The 27,596-nt window shown below is 46.1% G+C and overlaps 1 protein-coding gene across 1 annotated transcript in view; it reads left to right on the top strand.

The window, feature by feature from the left end:
- The window catches only part of TMEM116 (transmembrane protein 116), a 122,554-nt gene extending 95,335 nt beyond the window's left edge, over positions 1–27,219 (top strand). The window contains exons 8-11 of the mRNA XM_073676348.1: positions 9,728–9,857; positions 11,922–12,063; positions 13,062–13,129; positions 24,009–27,219. Coding sequence (XP_073532449.1) covers positions 9,728–9,857; positions 11,922–12,063; positions 13,062–13,129; positions 24,009–24,206 — 538 coding nt within the window. The 3' untranslated portion in view covers positions 24,207–27,219. The remainder of the gene's footprint in view (positions 1–9,727; positions 9,858–11,921; positions 12,064–13,061; positions 13,130–24,008) is intronic.
- The last annotated feature ends 377 nt before the right edge of the window (positions 27,220–27,596 follow it).

Genomic DNA, 27,596 nt, shown 5'->3' with positions numbered 1-27,596 from the left:
ACACCATGAGAATGTGTGTAGATTACCGGAAAATCAACCGAATCACACACAAGGATGCGTACCCCTTACCAAGGATAGAGGAGTCTTTGGCTGCTTTAAAATCTGCTAACTTCTTCTCTACCTTGGATCTCACTAGCGGGTACTGGCAGGTTCCTGTAGCAGAGGCGGACCGGGAGAAGACCGCATTCACCACCCCGATGGGACTTAGCGAGTTTACTTGTATGCCGTTCGGACTCTGCAATGCACCAGGAACCTTCCAACGATTAATGGAGTGCTGTCTGGGACACAGAAACTTCGAGACGGTCCTGCTGTACCTGGACGATGTCATCGTATATTCCAAGACTTATGAGGACCACCTGAAACACCTGGCGGAAGTGTTCGAAGCCCTGGCAAGTTATGGCCTGAAGGTGAAACCCTCTAAGTGTCACCTCCTGAAGCCAAAGGTGCAGTACCTGGGACACGTGGTGAGTGCTGACGGAGTGGCTCCCGACCCTGATAAGATCACCGCAATTAAGGAATGGCCAAGCCCCTCCAGCGTAAAGGAAGTGAGGCAGTTCCTCGGGTTGGTAGGCTACTACCGAAGGTTTATTCCCGGTTTCACCAGAAAGGCAGCTCCTATGCAGGACCTCCTGATAGGCCAGTCCAGGAAGGCCAAGAACCAAAAGCCACCCTTCAGATGGGAGAAGCTGGAAGAAGAGTCCTTCCGCCAGCTGAAGATGGCCCTCACGGGGGATGAAATCCTGGCATACCCTGATTATAGCCAGCCCTTTATCCTCTACACCGACGCCAGTAACATCGGGCTAGGAGCCGTACTGTCCCAGATTCAGCAGGGGAAAGAACGGGTAATTGCTTACGCCAGCCGAAAACTGCGACCCACCGAAAGAAACCCTGAAAATTACAGCTCATTTAAGCTAGAGTTCCTGGCAGTGGTGTGGGCAGTCACCGAACGCTTTAAGCACTACCTCGCTTCTTCCCGGTTCACCGTGTACACGGATAACAACCCGTTGACACACCTGGACACAGCAAGACTCGGTGCCCTAGAGCAGAGATGGATGGCCCGTTTGTCCAACTATGAGTTTACAATCAAATACCGGGCAGGACGCTCCAATACCAACGCGGACGCCCTGTCCAGGATGCCAAATCTACCGGACGTAGGGGAAGACTCAGAGGGACTGGAAGAAGTTGAACTCCCCGCATTCCACCGTCATGGGACTATCCAGTATTCCCACCGTGTAAGGAGTAAATCCGCTACGTTCAACCCTTTACCTCATTACAACTGGGCGGAGACGCAAGACAGTGACCCCACCGTCCGACTGGTAAAGGAGATGCTGACTCGGCCAGATGCACGCCTTGACCCAGACGCTCCGGAGGAAGCCAAGCAACTGTGGGCTGAGAAGAGTCGACTGTTCCTTTATAAGGGGAAGTTGTGCCGCAGAATGGTTAACTCCCGGACGCATGAATTAATCTGGCAAGTAGTGGTGCCAAGAAGAGACGCAGCTATGGTGATGGAGGCATACCACGACGGAGCTGGGCACTTCGGATGGAAGAAGCTGGAGTTCCTGCTGCGCGGGCGGTTCCATTGGGTGGGCATGAGAGGAACCATCGAGAGGTGGTGCAGAGACTGTGGCCCGTGCAACCTAAGAAGGAAGGACCGTGCCAGCCAGAAGACTCCCCTGCAGTCCATCGTCACCCGGCAGCCGTTGGAACTGGTAGCCTTGGATCATGTAAAACTGACCCCAAGCAGAAGTGGCTACGTCTACGCACTAACCATCGTGGATCACTACTCCCGGTTCTTGGTTGTCGTCCCCATCAAGGACTTAACAGCTCGAACAGCAGCTAGAGCCTTCCAGCAGCATTTCTGCCGTCCACACGGGTACCCGGACCAAGTGTTGACGGATCAGGGACCTGCCTTTTGAAGCGGAGGTCTTCCAAGAATTCTGCACTCTGTATGGCTGCCGGAAGATAAGGACGACACCCTATCATTCGCAAACTAATGGACTTTGTGAGAAAATGAACCAGGTGGTGATAGATCTTCTAAAAACATTGCCCCTGGAAGAACGCAGTCTGTGGCCCGAGAGGTTGCCCAACCTAGTGGACCTATACAACCACATCCCGGTAGGTTCCACTAACTGTACCCCGGCTTACCTGATGATGGCAAGACCTGGTAAGCTACCTGTTGACCTGGAGATGGGAGTCCTGACACCCGAGGACACTTCACCAGAAGCAGACTGGGACACAGAGAGGCAGCAGCAGTACCGGAAAGTACAGGAGAGCGTGGAGCGTAGTCTCTGTCAAGCTAGGGAAAGACAAGAGAAAACTTACAACCAGTATGCTCCCGCTGTTCCCCTGGTGCCCGGAGAGCAGGTCTTGAAGAGGAAAAGACGGCTCCATAAGTTGGACGACCAGTGGGAGAAGGACCCGTACACCGTACTGCCCTCAAGCCACGACAACCCGAAGGTCTGTACCATCAGCAAAGACGGAGGGGAAACCACAACCATTGTATCCCGGGATCACCTGAAGAAGTGTCCCGAACAGCAACTTAACCCTGAAGAGGAACAAGAAGACCCTCGACCCGTAGAGGAAGGGAAAGATATGGTTAGTACTGTGATCGGAGACTTCCCTCGGTCCTGGACTCAAGTCAATGGTGCAGTTGTGGTACCCGTCCTCGCGTTCCTCCAACCAGAATCCCAAGTACTTACAGAGCAACCGGTAGAGCTGGAAGAACAGCCGGTCCAGGAGGCAGAAGACTCCACACAAGCAGACCAGGAGGATCAACCCTCTGCTTATAGTGAGCCTGCCATACCCCTAGTGAGCCAAAGGGTCCGTAGACGGCTGCCCAGTTTACCCTTGACAGCTCCTATACCCTGTAGCTCAGGACCAGTCAACCAGCTTCGTAGGTCCACTAGGGTCACTAGAGGCCAGCTGCCCGTACGGTGGAGGATCTAAGTGTTTAAGTTATTTTATTAATGTTTATCTGTTATTGTTGCTTGTGTATAATTTTGTGTTTCTAGTTATTTACAGGAGTCTTTGGTGGATTTACCAGGAATCCTTTGTGTATAGTTGGAGCGTAACCCAGGACGGACTAAAGACTGTTAAGGACTCGGGGCAGGACAGACCCCTACCTGGTTATGTCTCCCTGTTTTGGTGAAATGGACACCTTTGTTTTCTTCAAAGACTGCACCCGGTTGCGGACACACCGTGACCATCTTTATGTGTTTCCTTATTGTATTTTATTGTTGTTGTTATACCCTGTTATGTTTTTGTAAAATATGTTTAGTCCCGGAGTACTAAATTTCACTAGGGGGGAATGTGGCACCCCAGGGGTCTGGTCTCCACAATAATAGCAATATTATGTCTGAGAGCAGGTGGGAGGTCTCTTGGTCAGGGATCTTATGCATGCCACACCTCCTGCCCAGTCCTGGGAGGGGAAGAACTTCCCCTATATAAACCTGGGGCTGAGACAGGGTTAAGAGAGAGAGAGAACAAGAGTAGAGAAGAGAAGCAGCATAGGAAGAAACAACAGGAGCTCTGTGGGAGCAGTGCTACAAGGAGTCAGGGGCTGGCAGCTGCAGAGCTCGCCCTGACTGAGAAGTTATCACCGGACCCGGAGTCCGAGGCTGTGGGGACTAATCCTTACCCAGCAGCAGAAACCGACCGGCAGGGGATTGCAGGTCCTCTGGCCCAGAAACCCGAAGGCACGGTCACACGCGTGGGACCAGCACCGCCATCGTGGAGCGGAAGCCAATAGAAGGCCCCGAGTCACCGGCCATACGGGTGAGCACCACACGGTACACTCAGGGACGTGGGCTACTTTTACCCGCCTCTAGCAAGGTAGCCAGAAGAGTACAGTTAGCTGGGAAGGCCTACAACTCCGCCTGGCCAGGGGAGATCCCATCTGCTCAAGGACTGACCAGGCCCCGATCGCTAGCAAGTACTCCGGGAGGGTCTATCTTTGTCACCAGTAAAGACCCTGAACTACACGCATCGTCTGAGTGGTTCCTGCTACCCCCATCATCCACGTCGGCTGCCCTGAGGCCATACCCCTCCCGTTGGGGGTTACACCATCCCCGCTGCACCATCCTTCCACCGGCCTCAGCGGTCTGCCCTGCAGCGGCAGCTCCAAAGCTGCATTCAACGGGTGGCGTAGTCATCCAACATCTACTGCTAGTAGACTCGCCACTTAGTTTGACTCCCTGGGCACGGACCGGGTCACCGCCACGAGACTACTACCCCCATCTGATCCGGCTCCGGGTAAGCCCCCGTGCACGCGATGCCGCACGACACAGAAGGCCCAGGGGCGCGTCAAACACACCGCACAGCCTATTCTGAAAAGTTATCTGAAATGACACATAAGCTTTAATAGTTGGTTGAGAAAACACTACATGGTTTTTCTGTTGGAAGAGGCTGACGGACAGGTCTGGTCACATACTTCTCTATCAGCAGTCATTGTATGAACAGGAGAGCTGTGCAGTCTGTGAAGAAGGCTGTATTAATAAGAGCAGGAGGAGATCCTGTAATACTTATATATTAGTAAGTTCCACAAAATCATGCCCCTAAATTAAAAAAAAAAAGTGAACAGCCCCGTTAACCACTTTCCCGACATATGATGTACGATTACATGTGAGCTCAGTTCCTCAGCCCGCATCTTTCCCAGCTGATGATAGCTGTGTTAGGCCTCATTCCGACGTCCATTTTTCATATAATTATGTGTTGTATCTGTGTCTTTTCACAAATAGGACACATGCCCATTATAGTTTATGGGACTGTTCACATATCTGTGTTTTTTACAGACCACATGTCTACAAAAAAATCAAGATGACATGTTTGTTTTTTTTATCGGCGTCACAAATGAAAATCAACTGTACAATTCTATGGGTCAGAGAAAACCCTGGACAGCGGACGGATTGCATCAGTATACAGTCTGTGTGCTGTCTGTGATTAACATTGCCATGAATAGGAGAAGCTTTGTAATTCATTCAGTTATTCATAATTAAAAATCACTGATGAAACTGATGGTAAGAGCTGACACACTGACCAAACACTAATAAAAATTGGATCCAAAAATACTGATGACACTCGGGCCATTGTTTTGTATAAAATCACAGATGTCTGAATGAGGCTTTAATCAGCCATGATCTGCCTTTGGCAATCGCAGGCGTGCTGTTCTAACCGGGCATGACAGCCAGGGGGTCGGCTGTTCTAACCAGTCATGACGGTGCTATTACAAAAGCCAGCCCACGGATGGCGTTCATAGGAGATTGTGATTTTTGCAATATATACAGGAATATTGTGGTATTAATATATGTAGTATTAGCAATCAGATGATCGCAGGTTCAAGTTTCATAAAAGGACCACAAAATACAATGAAACAAAAACAAAAAAAAACATGGGAGGATAATCACCCCACTTTCTCACATTAAATATAAAGAGATAAAAGTAAATAAATAAACATCAAGGCTGTGGAGTCGGTAAGCCACACCTCCGACTCCTCAGTTTCCATGACACCGACTCCAACTCCACGACTCCCTCATACATGGCTCATGTTTAAGTGATAAATTTACTGTAGCACAGATTCATCTCAGCTAAAAGTCTAGACCCTCAGATCAGGAATAGGACAGACATTTATAGGGCATTTCATAACTTTCCAAAATTCTTATGAAAAAAATATTCCCCACAAACTGCATTGAATTACTGTACCCAATTTATTATATATTTTAGGAGTTGGAGTCAGTCCATTTTATACCGACTTCGATTCCGACTCCACCAAAATGGACACCGACTCCGACTCCACAGCCCTGAAAATCACACATGTGATATCTCCCCATCTGTAAGAATCTATTGATAAGAGTTTATTGATAAACAAAAACACCAGAATTGCTTTTTTTGGCGTTCACAACACCACACATAATGCAATAAGAAGTGATCAAAACATTGTATCTACTCCAAAATGTTATCTATAAAAACGTAGGCACAACTACAATATGTGCAATATGTATGCATATCTACTTGTACTCAGAAATATCCCCTCTGCTGAGACACAACTGTGGAAGTGACTAATAAAACTGTCTGCATGCAGCTGCTACCAGGCAGGGGACGTTGCTAACCAGTGAAAGGGAACCTATCACCTGATTTGTGCTGCCCAAACCAAGGACAGAATAAATCAGATCCTGGCTGTGTGATTGCAATCAGGTATATTCTTTTCTGAAACGCTCCAGCATAGAAAATTTGGTTATAAGATTCCTCAGCAAGGGACATGTATTTCAGAGACATTAAACGTGACTACAACCGTGCAGACAGGTTCTGATTCGTGCTGTCCAAGATTTGGGCGCCATGAATCTGATAACAGGTTCCCTGTAATATTTCGTTCCACAAGATGTGTAGAATTCTGTATACAGTGTGCTCCCCCTAGTGGTGGATGCACTCATACAGAATGTCATTATCTAACTTGTATTTTATGGCTCTCTAAGAGAAGTAGGATAATTTGACTTCTGTAATAGAAAAACAGATAACTGTGAAGCATATTTTAGATCTTTTTTGACCTATTATATGCACACTTTACTTCTTTCTTGTTGTAGACCTCCCCATATAATATCATTAAAACATTCACAGTCTAAATCCATATTTATTAATGCATAAATCATTCTACAGAACTAAAGATATTGCCAGAAATATCATCACTGATCTCTTAGCCACCCTGTGTAACAATGTGTGATGTAGGAAGTTAGCAAAGTGCGTATAATGGGGGACTTGCAACAATATTTTTAAAACCTTAGTTACAGTGGTGTAAATAGAGTCCGATGGGCCCCGGTGCAAGATTTGGACCGGGGTTTTCCCCCATCCTGGTATATATACAGTACAGACCAAAAGTTTGGACACACCTTCTCATTTTAAAGATTTTTTTGTATTTTCATGACTATGAAAATGGTACATTCACACTGAAGGCATCAAAACTATGAATTAACACATTCAGTAGAACTATGAGCTGTGTATCCACCAGACTTCTGCACAACACAACTGATGGTCCCAACCCCATTTATAAGGCAAGAAATCCCACTTATTAAACCTGACAGGGCACACCTGTGAAGTGAAAACCATTTCCGGTGACTACCTCTTGAAGCTCATCAAGAGAATGCCAAGAGTGTGCAAAGCAGTCATCAAAGCAAAAAGTGGCTACTTTGAAGAACATAGAATATAAGACATATTTTCAGTTGTTTCACCCTTTTTTGTTAAGTATATAATTCCACATGTGTTAATTCATAGTTTTGATGCCTTCAGTGTGAATGTACAATTTTCATAGTCATGAAAATACAGAAAAATCTTTAAATGAGAAGGTGTGTCCAAACTTTTGATCGGTACTGTATATATGCGCTCCCTTCTAGTATAGATGTTCCTCATCCTGGTGTGTATATATTTGTCCTCTATCCTAAAATACAGGTCCATATCACTAAATTAGAATATCATCAAAAAGTTAATTTATTTCAGTTCTTCACTCTGTTTGTAATGACTCTATATAATATAGGAGTTCACTTTTTGTATTGATCTATTTCAAGTGTTTATTTCTGTTAATGTTGATGATTATGGCTTACAGCCAATGAAAACACACAAGTCATTATCTCAGTAAATTAGAATACTTTATAACAGCAGCTTGAAAAATGTTTTAAAAATCCGAAATGTTGGCCTACTGAAATGTATGTTCAGTAAATGCACTCAATACTTGGTCGGGGCCCCTTTTGCATCAATTACTGCATCAATGTGGCGTGGCATGGAGGCAATCAGCCTGTGGCACTGCTGAGGTGTTATGGAAGCCCAGGTTGCTTTCATAGCAGCCTTCAGCTTGTCTGCATTGTTGGGTCTGGTGTCTCTTATCTTCCTCTTGACAATACCCCATAGATTCTCTATGGGGTTAAGGTCAGGCGAATTTGCTGGCCAATCAAGCACAGTGATACTGTTGTTTTTAAACCAGGTATTGGTACTTTTGGCAGTGTGGACAGGTGCCAAGTCCTGCTGGAGAATGAAATTTCCATCTCCAAAAAGCTTGTCGGCAGAGGGAAGCATGAAGTGCTCTAAAATTTCCTGGTAGACGGCTACGCTGACCTTGGTCTTGATAAAATACAGTGGACCTACACCAGCAGATGACATGGCTCCCCAAACCATCACTGATTGTGGAAACTTCACACTAGACCTCAAGCAGCTTGGATTGTGTGCCTCTCCACTCTTCCTCCAGACTCTGAGACCTTGATTTCCAAATGAAATGCAAAATTTACTTTGCATTTACTTAGTGTCAATGACTGCCTTCTGGACATCTGTCAAGGTAGCAGTCTTCCCCATGATTGTGGAGCCTACTGAAACAGACTAAGGGACCCTTTTAAACGCTTAGGAAGCCTTTGCAGATGTTTTTTTGTTAATTATCCTAATTTACTGAGATAATGACTTGTGTGTTTTCATTGGCTGTAAGCCATAATCATCAACATTAACAGAAATAAACACTTGAAATAGATCACTCTGTTTGTAATGACTCTATATAATATATGAGTTTCACTTTTTGGATTGAAGAACTGAAATATTAACTTTTTGATAATATTCTAATTTAGTGAGATGTACCTCTATATGTTTCCCTTCCTGGACCCATCCTGGTATATATGGTATATATCCCCCATCCTGGTATATATGTCCCCTATCCTGGGCCCCATCTGGTATATATATATATATATATATATATATATATATATATATATATATATATATATATATATATATATATATATATATATATAATGTGTATATATATATATATATACCAGATGGGGCCCAGGATAGGGGACATATATACCAGGTTGGGGGATATATATATATCAGGATGGGGCCCAGGCATGATAAGGGTCATATATACTAGGATGGGGGATATATATATACCAGGATGGGGACCAGGATATGGGTCATGTATACCAGGATGGGGAATAGATAGATAGATATTCCCCATCCTGGTATATATGTCCCATATCCTGGTATATATATATTCTCCATCCTAGTATATGTTCCCCAGTCTGCCTCTGTTCTTTAATGTATAGAAAAAGTAAAACAATTCTACTCACCTTCCCTCCGCTCCCCTGCCGCGTGGCATCCTCTTCTGAAGCTAGCAGCTGACTTCATCGTGCAAGAGACAGGAGCACATGATGTCCCTGCTATGCGCCCCCAGTCATGTGCACACCGACGTCAACTGCTGGCCTCTGATTGCGCAGCAGCATGTATTGCAATGCATGGACCCGATGGGTCTCTGCACCGCAATAAACTTCAGCTGAATGTGCGTTCGAGGATGTACATCCAGCTGAAGCTTGTGCTGGCGTCAGCGGGCACCCACCCACACGGTTACCCGCTTTTTACTTGCCTTGTCCAAAGTCATCCCATATCTAAAGTTCGTGAGGTTGTGTTTTGTTTTTTTTTTTTAAACATTTTGCCTCAGGAAGCTTTAATAGTTCACTTTCTTATACATGCAGTGATCCGATGTCAGCGATGTCTGTGTGTTTTGATATACAATATCGCAGTTAGTAAAACATCACAGTGGCCAAACTATAACATAACATAAATTATGTGAACTCAACTAAAAGATGTATGTAGCGTATGCATCTGTGTGATGGAAGTCACCACACTTATAAACAGTGAAAGCAGCTGTTCGTTGCTTACACAGCACGCTTTGTCCTCTGCTGACTTTTCTCCATGTTTCTCACAGCTGTTTGGTGCTGAACATTGGATCCCAGATTACAAATGACGCTCATAGATATGATGACTGTGCGGTCTTACACACCTATAGCACATCTGTCTTCATGACTGTGTTCTGCCTTGCAACCTTATGCATTTTGGTAAGTAACTACAACATAACACAAAGGGGGCGATTCATCAAACAGTGTGCTGGTCTAAAAAATGTCATAAAAGTGGCATAAATTATGAAAGAAATATACACCCTTCCGCAAGATTGGCGTGCAAAAGAAGTGTCCCGTGATTACAGTATCTTGGTAATCATAGGATTTGTGCTGAATAATCAAAAGCCACTTTCTTTATTTTACTTCAAGTACAAGCCATTGTGGTGAACTATATGACCAATTTAGAAAAAAGAAAAGAAAATTAGGACCCACACACCTTTAGTATTAAAGTAATGCACATGTGCATAAAAAACGCTATGTGGACAATATACAAACAAATAAATACATACACGATGCGTCAGCACACTGCGACTAATGAATACATGAACTCAAATATTGCAACAAATGTTAAAAACGTAAGGTACTTAGTAAGCGTTTTTTGATCAAAGCGCGTAAAAGCCATCCTACCATGTCAAGGTGACCTTTTAATATAGTTGGTACCTAACCACTATGTCCTACCTCTCCATGTGCCGTAACAGCCTTATGTGAATGGGGAGTGAAAAGGAGCGTAGCTCACAAGTAAAACCTTGTATGGTAAAGATGGGTTGATAAGGGTTCTGAGACCTGGAGGGGGCCATAGCCCCAGATATGTATTACAAAAAATGAAAATAGGGCCCACACACCTTTTAGCAATAAATTTGTGCACATGTGCACAAATACGCTATGCAGCCAATATACTAATATATACATACACGATGCATCAGCACTCTGCGACTACTGTATACGTGAACGCTAATATTGCTGTAAAACGTTAAAAACGTAAGGTACTTAGTTAATGGTTTTTGATCAAAGAGCGCAAAAGCCATCCAACCACGTCAAGGTGTACCTTTTAATATGGATGGTCACTATCACTAAATGTCCTACTGCTTGTGCGTATTTTTGCACTTGTGCATTAATTAGGGATCAGCAACCTTTTTGTACGAACTGCCACTTCTAAAAAAATAAAAACAGGAAAATAAAAAATGAATTATTCAGTGTGCCGTGTAAAAACAAAAACTGGTAGAGTTCTGGCATACGGCATTCTAGTTGTGTTGGCAACCTGCTGCATGTGGTTGCGATTTCCTATATTTTATTTTGACACCCAGGGCCTTTGATTTATATAACGTACATTTATAAATGTAATTGGTCACCAGAAAGTACCAGCATAATTAAGGCCCTAAATGTACCATAGTTACTTAGTGAGAAGAATGGTGACCAACCAAGGTGCCAGGCACAACATCTCTTCATGCATGGACTCAACCCAGTCCAGTCTCAGCCACACGGTATATGCCTTGGATTTATAATATTAGCCCAATATATTGGGCTATTACCTTACAGCCTGGTTATTGCCTGGTTTCCATATTAGAATATGATCTGACTGTTGCTGAGGTTAATATCCTGCCCACCAGGCAAATGGCTGCAGATGAAGCTTTAAAAAAGTCCAGCTATTGGCCAGGTATGGGTAACGGGGGCTTTGGTTGCAGTCGGACTGTATGGATTTTATAGCCTGTACAGTTGGAGTGTCCCTGCATTGTGACAATGACTGGACAATCTTATGTGCACACTACCCAGTCCACCCAGAATACAACACCCACATTCCGTTTGTCGCACTGCTGTCAAACATTGCTAACCCCGGTACTAGACTGATAAAGTCTATCAGCCAATGAAGGAAAATCCATCATTCCACACACTCGGATGCCCTATAGTAATTTAAAGTCTGACATATTTCTGCTGTTAATTAAATCAAATAAGGAAATAAATGAAAGGGACTTTAGGGAGATAATTACAGCATAGCAGCAATCTTCTAACACTAGGAGTAAATGTATTTCTCCAACCGGCGGTACCAACCTAGTAGGGAATTATGATATCTATTCCCCCAAAGGCAGTTACTCTGCTAAAATGTCCCTAGTTTCTACTTTAGCCACTTCAGCTGGTTTAACCATCTTTACAATGATCAAAAATGCATAAACCATTAATTAACACTGCATTCATTCCTATAATAACCTGTACATTTCATCTTTATAGGCAATAGTAGCATACTCCTGTCGATTGTTCAAAATGTATCAAAAAGACTCGAGACCAGAACAAGACCATTGGGCCATCATCACTGTCACCAGACATAGCTTCCTACTGTTTCCTTCCATCTTTCTTTTCTGTAGCTTACCAGGTCAGTGTGCTGGTCACAAGTCCTGTATTTCAGCAGTGTTGCATTTAAGGGTTTTTCTGGCAGTAAAAAATGACCCGATACCATTTAGTCATATTCTGATACTGACCGTATGATAATGTTGTAGTACCCTTGTAGGACTGAGCTAATTCCTTAAAGGGTTAAGAGACATCATTTTAACAGTTTTCCTTTAGAAGGATCTGTCATTAGATTGTACAGCACTGATTGCGTACATTATTGAATAGATCTTTTCGATCTGATGACCCTTTATACTTACTTAAAAAAAGCCATTCTGACAGTTTTTTTTAAAGGTTGCCAGTGTCTTATTAAAATTAGAATTTTAGCTAAAGCTTGACTCATAAAGTAATATCAACATTTTACAGCCATTCTGATGTGAATTTTTACAGGAAGTTCACCAAACTCATCAGGTCTAAGATATCTGTTCATAATGTAAGTATCTGATCATAATGTATGCAGTCTATATTGGGAAATGTGACAGATCCACTTTAAAGAAGATCTGTCACATGCAGAAACACTATTTATATGCAGATATAGGGTTAATCTGCAGGTAAATAGCATTTCAATCCTGCATAGCTGGCTTACTGGAGCAGCAGCTACTGGGAGAAAATGAGGTTTTATTCTCCCTGCAGCCACTCACAGTTCATTCCCTGTGAGAACAAAGAAATAGTTCACTGACTGATCCTTTTTTCCTAACTCCTGCATCTGGGAAAACATCTCTGACATCTTCTGGTTCGGATGAGTTTCCTCTTACATACATAGGTTCATTTACTGTTAGAGCAATGACTTTCTTTTATATATTTTTGGTACTTACTTTTTTTCCAAAATTATCAGACAATTCTGTAATATATAATATTTACATAGATTTAGACACTTAGATGATCAAATGAGAGAATTAATTTGAAGTATTTGGTGATAATGTATACCTATGTATAAATAGATAAATATAATAATAATCAATGTGTCTTTTCTTTCTATCACAGTTGTCACACTGACCCTTGTTAGCTTGAAGGGGATACACAGTAGCTTCCAAGCATTGTGTTATATCCAGGTGAGTTAATAAGAATGACCTTTAATGTAAAGGGGTTTTTCAGTTTTAGCTACTAAAGCTTCTTCAATGCATGAAGAACAGTTATATAATTTTCCAGTATACTTTATGAATCAAAACCCTGTGGCTCACAGAATATCTGTTTGCTGTCATTGTATGGGATCCATCACTACGTCCTCAGGGTGATCACTGAATAGCAAGAGAAGGAGGGGACAGTACTCTGCTCTTAGTGCAGGGATGTCAAACTTAAACACACAGAGGGCCAAAATGAAGAACTTGGACAAAGTCTCGGGCCATCCAGTATACAGTATAATGGTCCCCACATAGTCCTCCATACAGAATAATGGGCCCCACATAGTCCTCCATACAGAATAATGGGCCCCACATAGTCCTCCATACAGAATAATGTGTCCCACATAGTCCCCCATACAGAATAATGTGTCCCACATAGTCCTCCATACAGAATAATGGGCCCCACATAGTCCTCTATACAGAATAATGGCCTCACATAGTCCTCCATACAGAATAATGGGCCTCACAGAGTTCTCCATACAGAATAATGGGCCCCACCTAGTCCTCCATACAGAATAATGGGCCCCACATAGTCCTCTATACAGAATAATGTGTCCCACATAGTCCTCCATACAGAATAATGGGCCCCACATAGTCCTCTATACAGAATAATGGCCCCACATAGTCCTCCATACAGAATAATGGGCATCACATAGTTCTCCATACCGAATAATGGCCCCACATAGTCCTCTATACAGAATAATGGGCCCCACATAGTCCTCTATACAGAATAATGGGCCCCACATAGTCCTCTATACAGAATAATGGGCCCCATATAGTCCTCTATACAGAATAATGGGCCCCATATAGTCCTCCATACAGAATAATGGGTCCCATATAGTTCTCCATACAGTATAATGGGCCCCACATAGCCCTTCATACGGAATAATGGGCCCCACATAGTCCTCTATACAGAATAATGGGCCCCATATAGTCCTACATACAGAATAATGGGCCCCATATAGTGCTCCATACAGAATAATGGGTCCCATATAGTTCTCCATACAGTATAATGGGCCCCACATAGCCCTTCATATGGAATAATGGGCCCCACATAGTCCTTCATACAGTATAATGGGCCCACATAGTTGTCCATACAGAATAATGGGCCCTCCATAGTCCACCATACAGTATAATGGGCCCCACATAGTCCTCCATACAGTATAATGGGCCCCACAGAGGGGTGGCGGTTCTGGTGTCGAGGGCAAAATATAACCACCCTGCGGGCCAGATTTGGACCACGGGCCGGAGTCTGACCTATATGTCTTCGAGAGTAAGCTATATTTTTTCTGTTCGGTTAGACACTATTTGTAGCTTTTATGACACAGTGGTCCCTAGGACCTGTGATATTATGGACTTGATACGGACAGATATGCATTGTTGTTTTTGGAATCAAGAATAGTGCATTCACATTGACCAATAATATGGCAATGTAAATTTAAGCTTTTGGTCCAGCGTGCTTGAAACTGCAATAGCTCGACCTCCCATAGGGTTTTTGAACTTGCGTTACTTAAAAAGTGCGGTAATTTTTTGGATGCAAAGTAAAACAAATCACATTGAGAATGAACTCCCTTGTTTTAACCCCGTCCCAACATGTGATGTAACATTACGGCACAGGTCAGATCCTCATGTATGTAGCGGACTTAGGAGCTGGGCCCGCTCTATGCCATAAAGATGCTGACTGTTTTACATAGCTGACATCTTTCTGTAACAGCAGCAGCTAGTGCGAGCTCTGATTGCTGCTTTTTAACTATTGACATCAGCATTCGAACAACACGTTCACCATTGGGTGCATGTACCGGCTCTCTCACGACGTGATCATGTAGGTTAACCATGGCAGCCAAGGGCCAGATGAAGGCCCCGTAACTGCCATCCTCTCATGCGTCCTCCTATGTAGTTTTGCTATAGGCTGAGCTTCATAGAAAACCACAATTTCACTACATATTGCAATACAGTAACATTGCGGTATATAGAATAAGTCATCAAATGATTGCAAGTTCAAATTCCCTAAGGGGTCTACAAAATAAAGTAAAAAAAAAAGTTTTTAAATATATGAAGAAAAAAAATTTCAATCAGTGTTAAAGTGAAAACGTTCCGGATCTTGGAAAGTGGTGACAAGTGAAATTATTATTTTTTTTTAATACAAATTTCCACATTTTTTTCCAACACTTACATCAAACAATTTGTAACTGTACTGACCTACAGAATCTATTACCTGGTCATTTTTACAGCACAATGAACGCTGTAAAAATAAAACTGTAAAAAAAAAATAAAAAACAGAATTGCGAATTGCATTTTTTTTGTACATGATAGATCAGAATTTGAACAGGGAGTAAACTGGCTGTAGATAAGGAACATGAAGAGGAACCCACAACAATGCTTGTACTTGAGACACACAGGCCTCACATCCAGCTAGTATTATTAGGAGGAACGCATGTGACGCGCCCCCTGGGCCTGTGCTGCTTCTGCTGCGCAGGGGGATACCCGGAGCCGGATCTGCTGGGGATAGTAGTCCTCGTGGCGGTGACCCGGTCCGTGCCCAGGGTGTCAAACTAAGCGGCGGAGTTTAGTATAAGATGTTATAGTATTCGACTACGCCACCCGTTGAATGCGGTTATGAAACCGCCGCTGCAGGGCAGACCGCTGAGGCCGGTGGTACGGTTGTGCAGCGTGGATAGTATAACCCCCAACGGGAGGGGTATGGCCTCAGGGCAGCGGACGTGGATGATGGGGATGGTAGAATTGCACGCAGGCACCAGGAACCACTCCGAGACGGTGCGGTGTAGTTCAGGGTCTTTACTGGTGACAAAGACAGACCCTCCCGGGAGTACTGGCTAGCGGTCGGGGTCTGGTCAGTCCGTGAGCAGACAGGATCTCCCCTGGCCAGGCGGAGTTGTAGGCCTCCCCAACTAACTGTACTCTTCTTGGCTACCTTGCTAGAAGCGGGTAAAAGTAGCCCACGTCCCTGAGTGTACCGTGTGGTGCTCACCCGTATGGCCGGTGCCTCGGGGCCTTCTGGTAGCCTCCGCTCCACGACGGCGGTGCTGGTCCCTTGCGTGTGACCGTGCCTTCGGGTTTCTTGGCCAGAGGACCTGAAATCCCCTGCCGGTCGGTTTCTGCTGCTGGGTATGGAACAGTCCCCACAGCCTCGGACTCCGTGTCCGGTGAGATCTCTTCAGCCAAGGCGAGCTATCTAGCTTCCAGCCTCTGGCACTCAGTCCTGCTCCTACAGAGCTCCTGTTGTCACTTTCCCTGCAACTGCTCCACACCAGACCAGACTGTGTCTCTGTCTCTGTCTGTGTTCTTTCCTAACCCCACCTCAGCCCCAGTTTTTATAGGGGAAGTTCTTCCCCTCCCAGGATTGGGCAGGAGGTGTGGCATGCTTAGGATTCCTGACCAGGAGACCTCCCACCTGCTCACAGACGTAATATTGCTATTACTGTGGTAACCAGACCCCTGGGGTTCCACATTCCCCCCTAGTAAAATTTAGTACTCCGGGACTAAACATATTTTTTTTTTTTGAAAACATAACAGGGTATAAACAGGAACAATACAATAAGGAAAAACATGTTAAAGTGGTCACGGCGTGTCCGCAACCGGGTGCAATTTTTGAAACAAAAAGGGTGTTCATTTCACCAAAGAACAGGGAGCCGTAACCAGGTAGGGGTCTGTCCTGCCCCGAGTCTTTAACAGTCTTTAGTCCGTTCCTGGGTTACGCTCCAAACATATATACAATAGAGTTCTAGTAAATCCACAAAAGATACCTATAAAATAACTGGAAAAACATAATTATTTACAAGCAACAGTAAACAGTTAAATATTAATAAAACAGTCTAAACACTTTAGATCCTCCAACGTACGGGCAACTGGCCTCTAGTGGCCCTAGTAGACCTACGGAGCTTACTGACCGGTCCTGAGCTACAGGGTGTAGGAGCTGTCAAAGGTAAGCTGGGCAGCTGTCTACGGACTCTTTGGCTCACTAGGGGCACGGCAGGCTCACTATAAGCAGAGGGTCGATTCTCCTGGTCTGCTTGTGTGGGGTCTTCTGCCTCCTGGACCGGTTGCTCTTCCAGCTCTACCTGTTTTTCCGTAGGCCCTTGGGATGCTGGCTGGAGGAAGGTGAGGACGGGTACCACAACAGCGCCATTTACTTGTGTCCAAGACCGAGGGAAGTCTCCGAGTACAGTACTGACCATCTCTTCCCTTTCCTCTGCGGGTCGAGGGTTTTCTTGATCTTCTTCAGGGTTTCGTAGTTGCTCGGGACACTTCTTCAGGTGATCTCGGGAGACAATGGCTGTGGTTTCTCCTCCATCCTTACTGATTGTGCAGACTTTCGGGTTTTCATGGCTTGATGGCAGTACGGTGTACGGGTCCTTCTCCCACTGGTCGTCCAACTTGTGGAGCCGTCTTTTCCTCTTCAAGACCTGCTCTCCAGGTACCAGGGGAACAGCGGGAGCATACTGGTTGTAAGTCTTCTCCTGTCTTTCTCTTGCTTGACGGAGACTTCGCTCAACGCTCTCCTGTACTTTCCAGTACTGCTGCTGCCTCTCTGTGTCCCAGTCTGCTTCTGGTGAAGTGTCCTCGGGTGTCAGGACTCCCATATCCAGATCAACAGGCAGCTTACCAGGTCTTGCTCTCATTAGGTAACCCGGGGTACAGTTGGTAGAACCTACAGGGATGTGGTTGTATAGGTCCACCAGATCAGGCAGTTTCTCAGGCCACAGACTGCGTTCTTCCAGGGGCAATGTTTTCAGAAGGTCTATCACCACCTGGTTCATCTTCTCGCAGAGTCCATTGGTTTGCGGATGATAGGGTGTTGTTCTTATCTTCCGGCAGCCATACAGAGTGCAGAACTCCTGGAAGACTTCCGCTTCAAAGGCAGGTCCTTGGTCCGTCAGCACCTGCTCTGGGTATCCGTGTGGACGGCAGAAGTGCTGCTGGAAGGCTCTAGCTGCTGTTTGAGCCGTTAAGTCCTTGACGGGGACTACAACCAAGAACCGGGAATAGTGATCCATGATGGTCAACGCATAGACGTAGCCACTTCTGCTGGGGGTCAGTTTTACATGGTCCAAGGCTACCAGTTCCAACGGCTGCCTGGTGACGATGGACTGCAGGGGAGTCTTCTGGCTGGCACGGTCCTTCCTTCTTAGGTTGCATGGGCCACAGTCTCTGCACCACCTCTCGATGGTTCCTCTCATGCCTACCCAGTGGAACCGCCCGCGCAGCAGGAACTCCAGCTTCTTCCATCCGAAGTGCCCAGCTCCGTCGTGGTATGCCTCCAGTACCATTGCCGCGTCTCTTCTTGGCACCACTACTTGCCAGACCAGTTCATGCGTCCGGGAGTTAACCATTCTGCGGCACAACTTCCCCTTGTAAAGGAACAGTCGACTCTTCTCAGCCCACAGTTGCTTGGTCTCCTCCGGAGCGTCTGGGTCAAGGCGGGCATCTAGCTGAGTCAGCATCTCCTTCACCAGTCGGACGGCGGGGTCACTGTCTTGCGTTTCTGCCCAGTTGTAATGAGGTAAGGGGTTGAACGTAGCGGATTGCTTACCCCTTACACGGTGGGAATACTGGGTAGTCCCATGACGGTGAAACGCGGGGAGTTCAACTTCTTCCAGTTCCCCTGGATCTTCCCCTACGTCCGGTAGGTTTGGCATTCTGGACAAGGCATCCGCGTTGGTATTGGAGCGTCCTGCCCGGTATTTGATCGTGAACTCATAGTTGGACAGGCGGGCCATCCATCTCTGCTCCAGGGCACCGAGTCTTGCAGTGTCCAGGTGTGTCAACGGGTTGTTATCCGTGTACACGGTGAACCGGGAAGAGGCGAGGTAGTGCTTAAAGCATTCGGTGACTGCCCACACCACTGCCAGGAACTCTAGCTTGAATGAGCTGTAATTCTCAGGGTTTCTTTCGGTGGGTCGCAGTTTTCGGCTGGCGTAAGCAATTACCCGTTCTCTCCCCTGCTGGATCTGGGACAGTACGGCTCCCAGCCCGATGTTACTTGCGTCGGTGTAGAGGATAAAGGGCTGGCTGTAATCAGGGTACGCCAGGATTTCATCCCCCGTGAGGGCCATCTTCAGCTGGCGGAAGGACTCTTCTTCCAGCTTCTCCCATCTGAAGGGCGGCTTCTGGTTCTTGGCCTTCCTGGACTGGCCTATCAGGAGGTCCTGCATAGGAGCTGCCTTTTTGGTGAAACCGGGAATGAATCTTCGGTAGTAGCCTACCAACCCGAGGAACTGCCGCACTTCCTTTACGCTGGAGGGTCTTGGCCATTCCTTAATCGCAGTGATCTTATCAGGGTCGGGGGCCACTCCGTCAGTACTCACCACGTGTCCCAGGTACTGCACTTTTGGTTTTAGCAGGTGACACTTCGACGGTTTCACCTTCAGACCGTAGTTTGCCAGGGCTTCAAACACCTCCGCCAGGTGTTTCACGTGGTCCTCGTAGGTTTTGGAATAAACTATAACATCGTCCAGGTACAGCAGGACCGTCTCAAAGTTCCGGTGTCCCAGACAGCATTCCATCAATCGTTGGAAGGTTCCTGGTGCGTTGCAGAGTCCGAACGGCATGCAGGTAAACTCGCTAAGTCCCATCGGGGTGGTGAATGCGGTCTTCTCCCGGTCCGCCTCTGCTACAGGAACCTGCCAGTACCCGCTAGTGAGATCCAAAGTGGAGAAGAAGTTAGCAGATTTTAAAGCAGCCAAAGACTCCTCTATCCTTGGTAAGGGGTACGCATCTTTGTGTGTGATACGGTTGATTTTCCGGTAATCTACACACATTCTCATAGTGTTGTCTTTCTTTTTAACCAAGACTAGTGGAGCTGCCCAGGGGCTACAGCTATCCCTGATTACCCCAGCCTCCTTCATGTCTCTAAGCATCCCCTTGGCGTGTTGGTAGTGTGCAGGGGGTACGGGTCGGTATCTCTCCTTTATGGGAGGATGGTTTCCCGTGGGGATGTGGTGTTCTACCCCCTTTACTCGCCCGAAGTCTAGCGGGTGTTTACTAAACACTCTCTCGTACTCTCGAACCACCCGATAGACTCCCTGTTTCTGGTGTGAGGGAGTGGAGTCAGTACCCAAATGCAGTTGCTGACACCAGTCCTCCATTTGTTGCTTAGAGCCGTTACCTTCCTCTGGATGAGATGGAGGCAAGGGTTCCACGGACTGTACAGAATTTTGGTTGATGGTATACAATTTGGCTAGCGTAGCATACCGGGGCAGGTACACTTCCCTCTTCCCGATATTTATTATGCGAACGGGCACCCTCCCATGGCGTACATCAACCACCCCCCGTGCTGTCAAAATGGTGGGCCTACTGTCTGAGTAGACGGGTTCTACCATTGCTTGGTGGTCTCTACCTCTGAGACCAATAGCTGCCCGGCACCAAATCATCATCTCACTTTTTGGGGGCATGGCAATAGGGAACGGGTCACACATTCTCACGCTACCTATCTCACCACCGGAGAGTTCCACTTGTTGCCGTCGCATCAGTGCCTGGATCTCTTTTTGGAGCACTCGCTGCTGGCCGGAGCTGGCGTTCTTGGCAACCTGCTGTAAAATGAGAATCACCTCCGCAAGACAATTTTCAATCACATTAGTTCCTAGAGTTATCTTTGGGTGACTCTCGCGCTTGTCAATGTCTACAATGATCAGTCCCTGTGCTGCCAGTTCGACTTTACCGATTTTAATGGTCATCTCTTTAAATCCGATCTGTGGCACGGGCTGACCATTGCTGGCGATGATACTCAAGTCGTCGTCTGGGTAGCGGGTTATATCCGAGTCATTCCAGTACTGCTTGAAGAGCACGTACGGGATGGTAGTGACCTGTGACCCGGTGTCAAGTAGGGCACTCATAGGAATGCCATCCAGTACCACAGGCAAGACTGGACGTCCTCCCACGTATTTGTCACGCCAGTTCGATGGGCCTGGTGATCTTATTCCTAGGGGTTGGCCCTCTACCCCAGGTTGTGCCAGTTTAAAGGACAGTACCTTGCCATATGTCCGGGTTGATTGCAGCGGCGGCAGATGGGTTGTCCGTCCTCGTTGTATCGGTCGCTGGGTCTTCCTCTGGCCGGTGGGGTCCTCCTTGGTCGGCGCCACGGGATATCCTCCGGTCCGGATGCCAGCTGGATCTCCCCTGGAGTAGAAACCTGTAAAGACTGCACAGTTCGGGTTAGCGCGGCAACGCTTTTAGTTAGCTCTTGGACCTGATGGTGCAGGTCTGTAGCCGGGTCATTGTTTAAAGCCTGCGCATCAGCTCCCACAGGCCCTGCCGACAAGGGCGCCGTCTCCTGGTGGTAAGTGGTAGCAGGGCGTTTGTGGGTCACAGCGCCACCTGGTGCCGGTTCTCGGAGCACCCGGATGGCTCTGTCCTTGAACTGTGCAAAGTCCAGATGAGGGTCCTGTAAGGCCATGGCCCGCAACTGGGTTCGGTGGGCATTACAATGTAGACCCTCTATAAATTGTTCAGTCAACAGTTTGTCTTCGTTTCCCACGCTATCAGGGTCGGCCTGCTTAATGGCTCTCAGGGCCTCTTGTAGGTTTAGCGCATAGTCCCTTATATTCTCATGTGCTCGCTGCTTGCACCCGTAGAATCTAAGCTTGATCTCGGCTGAGGTACGGGTATCAAAGGTGTCCTTCAGCCGGGCTAGTATCTCTGCGACAGTCCTCCTCCTCCCAAGTGGCCAGGACTTTACCTCCCTTTGGGCTGCCCCTGTTAATTGAGCCACCAAGATGCTCACTTTTTGCTCTTCTGTGAGGGGGTACACCTGGAAGAGGCTATCCAGCCTTTCTCTGAAGTCATTTAGGGTATGTGACTCCCCTGAGTACTGGGGTAGCCAGGCTGCCCCCGGGATGTAGGGCATGGTGAAAGGCATGACCGCAGCAGCGGTGGTGCTGGCGGTGGCTGTGGCAGTGAAGCTCTCCTCCGTATCCGACATCCTCCTCCCCCCTAGTGGACCGTGGCCTACCTTGCGATGATCCTCTTCCGTAGGCCGCGGCTCCGCAGTGGATCGTCAGGGTTGAGGACCTTCCGTCGCGCTCCTGTGACGTCGGCGTCTGCTGGGTTCCTTCCAGGACCTTACGCAACGTCCGGACGTGAGGCGGGGCTTCAGTTCTCGCGCGCTTTCGGAGTCCACGCCCCTCTTCTTCCCGCGCGGCGTCCTCGAGATGGCGTCCAACGGCGGGAAAACTCCACGGATGGCGGGAAGAAGGCAAAAGATGGCGTCGGATGGCGGGAAAACTCCACGGATGGCGGGAAGAAGGCAAAAGATGGCGTCGGATGGCGGGAATCTTCACCACAGGTAAGTTTAACAGTCTTTTGAAACACTGTTATAGTGTTCGACTACGCCACCCGTTGAATGCGGTTATGAAACCGCCGCTGCAGGGCAGACCGCTGAGGCCGGTGGTACGGTTGTGCAGCGTGGATAGTATAACCCCCAACGGGAGGGGTATGGCCTCAGGGCAGCGGACGTGGATGATGGGGATGGTAGAATTGCACGCAGGCACCAGGAACCACTCAGAGACGGTGCGGTGTAGTTCAGGGTCTTTACTGGTGACAAAGACAGACCCTCCCGGGAGTACTGGCTAGCGGTCGGGGTCTGGTCAGTCCGTGAGCAGACAGGATCTCCCCTGGCCAGGCGGAGTTGTAGGCCTCCCCAACTAACTGTACTCTTCTTGGCTACCTTGCTAGAAGCGGGTAAAAGTAGCCCACGTCCCTGAGTGTACCGTGTGGTGCTCACCCGTATGGCCGGTGCCTCGGGGCCTTCTGGTAGCCTCCGCTCCACGACGGCGGTGCTGGTCCCTTGCGTGTGACCGTGCCTTTGGGTTTCTTGGCCAGAGGACCTGAAATCCCCTGCCGGTCGGTTTCTGCTGCTGGGTATGGAACAGTCCCCACAGCCTCGGACTCCGTGTCCTTTGAGATCTCTTCAGCCAAGGCGAGCTATCTAGCTTCCAGCCTCTGGCACTCACTCCTGCTCCTACAGAGCTCCTGTTGTCACTTTCCCTGCAACTGCTCCACACCAGACCAGACTGTGTCTCTGTCTCTGTCTGTGTTCTTTCCTAACCCCACCTCAGCCCCAGTTTTTATAGGGGAAGTTCTTCCCCTCCCAGGACTGGGCAGGAGGTGTGGCATGCTTAGGATTCCTGACCAGGAGACCTCCCACCTGCTCACAGACGTAATATTGCTATTACTGTGGTAACCAGACCCCTGGGGTTCCACACATGCTCATGAGAAACTAGGAGGGATCTGACAAATGAATGAAATAATCGATTGCTGATTGAAGGTTACTGACCGTTTTTGAACCAACAATAAAAACTAGCAGATGTAAAAATCATTTCTTTTCTATTTCAAAGTTGTCCATAGCCTTAAATAACTCCCATCCGTTTACTTCAGCTGGTTGTGGAGTTGAGGAAATATTCTGATCCCTACATCATTTTTTGGTGTTTTTCCAAAAGCAGAAAATTTATTAATAGTTAACTGAGCAAAATGATATGTTTGCTGTGGTACAAACATTTTGCATTGAAATGTTCTTTTCTGACACTTATGACTCAGACTTCATAATTAGCACATTGTGTCCTTAAGGAGATGGAAGGAAATTCTAAGAGAATAAAGACATCTGGAATTTTTACATTGTAGAAGTCTAAAAAATGTTTTTGATGACGATGAATTCTGCTGGTCCAAACCATTTGTTCTGACAAATGTTAAAATCATCAATGATGAATTAGACCCTTGATAGTTGGTATATGACTTTTTTTTGCGTTCTCACATTAAACCTGATTTTAATTTTAATGTTGAAACATCCATCTTTCAGGCATTTACTGCAATTTCTCAAGGATTTCTGAATAGCCTGGCATATGGCTGGACACAGCAAATGATTCGCTGCCTGAAACAAAATAGCTGCCGCGATGTGGATACCCAGACGCCTCTTCTTCGCTCTCAGAAAAATCGTTATGCAAGCATGCAGACATCTAATACCTACATAGCACCACGCACTGTTTCTGCATTTTAATTACCGCCAACAATAATCATGGACCATGGATGCTATAAAACACATTGGAAGTAGTTGTAATGGAAACTGGTGAAAGGGCGTTGCATCCTGAAAAAGGATTTCTTCTTTGAATTGGATTGCCTTCTCTGGTAGAAGGATGAAGATCAGTTGTCTCTTGAAGTAATGGGTAAGATGAGCCAGAAAGAATCTAACCAGTGAACAGATGGATCACCCCAACAATGGCAACTTGAAACCCTTTATATCAAAGACAGATCATATTTATAAAGAAAAGTGCAGTCGCATCTTCACAAACTTCTACGAAACGCACACAGCACAGTGCAATAAGAGACCAGTGACAGGTGTCAGTTTTAGTGACACTAGAGATATTTATTGGTAAAAATACTTGCCAATGTTTGATGGACGGAGGCAGTATTATGTTATCTGTTCTATGTGTCTGGTGAATGTGAAAAAAGCTGAAAATTAAATAGGATAACTCTGTTAAACCTGAGGCGCAATCAGATGTCCGTATTAATCGTGTGAGGATCACATCGCAATCCTTAGACTTGCCGTCGGCTCTCCTGACCTGAACGTGAGAGCTGCATAAAAATATATGCTGCCACGCTCAGGCCAGTCCGAGGATTGCGATGCGATCCTCACGCGAGTAATACGGCCGTCTGACTGTGCCCTGAAACTGTGGAAACTCCTGCAAAAAGGATATGGAAATAATTTATTTGAGGTGAAGTCGCTGCTCTTTTTTGTTGTCTATTTTGCTTATATCAATTATGATTGTTGTATCACAACATATCCCTTCTCTTTTATATAACAGATGCATTGAATGCATCAAAATAGTGTAGAAAGCACCACAGAAGCACATGGCAGCAGCCTAAGGCTCTTTTCACAACTTGTTTTAAGCATATGGTTGACACACCAAATGTATGCACCAAGCATGTAACAGTCTGTGCACATCTGCCATGTACACCGCAGGTGCACTGCAGCCTTAATGGAGACATACACAATTATTAGTGTCACCAGTGTTGGCTGAGGAGGTCATTTCAGGAATGGGTGGGAGTAGATGACAGCCAGTAAAGAGTTGCCTGCTTTTCATGCCCTCAGTACACTGTTGTAAGCGTTATGATCCAGGCAGCAGTGTGCCAATTTACGATCGGTTCAAATGTATACATTTTCTGCTGTCACATAGCAGCAAATCTGCAACGAGTTACATGCAGATTCTTAATGGAGTCACAGCAGATTTTACACTATGCATGGCACCATATCCACCATGTGTGAACATACCTTTAAGAAAGAAAAATGTCACATTGCAACCATTTTATAAGGTTCATGAAAATGCACTAATTGATATCACTCTTTAAAGGGAACCACCCCTGAAATGCTATTAACCTACAGATTTAGAAGTGATCTGCGGGTGAGTAGCATTTAAATCCTGTTTTAGCAGTGTTACTGGTAGCGTGTCCTTCAGGGAGAAAACCAGCCGCTTGCCTATAGTCATCGGGGTGGTGCGGGGGACGGTTAGAGTCACAGCTCACTACACCGTAAACTAGCTGTAATCACTCCTCTGGCACATCGATTGACAGTCTGCCCCGTAGCGTGGTGCAAAACAGACTGTCGGTCAAAGTCCCGGGGACTGACTACAGCACACTCTCTGCATAGGGAGTGGTGATTGGCACGGTGCCGGGAGCAGATACAATGACTGGAAGCGAACGGCTAGAGGGAAAATAAAACTTTCTCCCTGCTGCTCCAGTAAAACTGCCAGACATGATATTACCTGCAGATTACCACTGTATCAGGAGATACAGAGAGTTTCTAGAGGTGACAGGTTCCCTTGAGGTGACAGGTTCCCTTTAAGTGATGCGGCACATACCAGATTGATATAACTGGTAGCCAGCCATGCTCTTAAATAGAAAGTTAGTAAATGTGTTTTTATGACATGCTTTTATATTGTTTTTATTTAGTAAAGAAATAAAGTATTTTCTTTGTGTAACTATTTTGCCTTTTGCATCAGAACGCTAGATCTCTACACATGCTCATGCATTATTTTCTAATCCACTGCGTTCCTTTTTCCTTGTCAGTTTTCTTCTTCTTAGATTTTCCTTAAAGGGGTTGATTAATTTTTTTAAAAGGATAAAGTTGCAAAGTGCATGTAAAGGCAAGCAACTATGCAAGTTACCTTAAGAACCCTCTACTTTCTCAAGAACGGAGGAATTTTTAATTTACTGCTTGTTACGTTAGTGACTTGGCACTACACATTGGATGGACGTATGCTTATCACAAATTGTTTTAAAGGGAACCTTTCAGCAATTTTTCTCTCAAGATCCCTGGGAGTGATGGTGCATGTTCGAGATTTCGGGCGGGGGAGCAGATTACAGGGAAAGTGACCTTTCAAGTCACTGACAGGAGGAGAAAGATGTCGAGAGGCCAGAGAGCTGTAAGTGCAGGCTAATCCTCCTGCATTTGCGAGCCTTTTTGCATAAACATTTGCCAATGGATTTCTAGAAAATGGGGAAACAAACTTATAATACAAAGGTATAGACATAACCAACATTTCAGACTCTTTACATAGATGGCATACAAAGCCATCCACAACCTGTCTCCTCCATATATCTCTGACCTAGTCTCCTGTTACATACCCGCATGCAACCTCTGATCCTCACAAGATCTCCTTCTCTACTCCCCTCTAATCTCCTCCTCCCACAATCGCATACTAGATTTCTCCCGTGCTTCCCCTCTACTCTGGAACTCTCTACCCCAACGTATCAGACTCTCGCCTACCGTGGAAACCTTCAAAAAGAGCCTGAAGACCCACCTCTTCCGACAAGCCTACAACCTGCAGTAACCACCACTCCACAAATAATGCTGCACGACCAGCTCTACCCTCACCTACTGTATCCTCACCCATCCCTTGTAGATTGTGAGCCCTCTCGGGCAGGGTCCTCGCTCCTCCTGTACCAGTCGCCGTCACATTGTGTTCAAGATTATTGTAATTGTTCTTGTATTATACCCCTTCTTCACATGTAAAGTGCCATGGAATAAATGGCGCTATAATAATAAATAATAATGGCGTAGAATAGGGGCTAAAAACTTGCTGACAGGTTCCCTTTAAGACCTAACAAATGCATGCACGAAGTATTTATTGTGACCGGACCACCCCTTTAAGAGATGCGTTATGTACATTCATATATCCACCTCTAAACATTATGTTCTTGATTCATCACTGCAGTTTCTCCACTTTTCTGGGTTAATTTGCTCCTTTTTAATGGCTTTAGTATTTGTGCTTTCTTGTCTACACATTTTGTGCCACTTTTTTAAGTTGTTTTTTTCTTTTATTTTTCCTCTACAACTTTGCTTATCCAGATGTTTTACACAGACTCATGAAATGCAACTTTTACCAAATGT

This window comes from Phyllobates terribilis, unplaced genomic scaffold, assembly GCF_046119375.1.
Source record: "Phyllobates terribilis strain yellow unplaced genomic scaffold, ASM4611937v1 Scaffold_1__5_contigs__length_1240528914, whole genome shotgun sequence".
NCBI classification, from domain to species: Eukaryota; Metazoa; Chordata; class Amphibia; order Anura; family Dendrobatidae; genus Phyllobates; species Phyllobates terribilis.
This window is presented reverse-complemented; position numbering and strand designations above follow the sequence as displayed.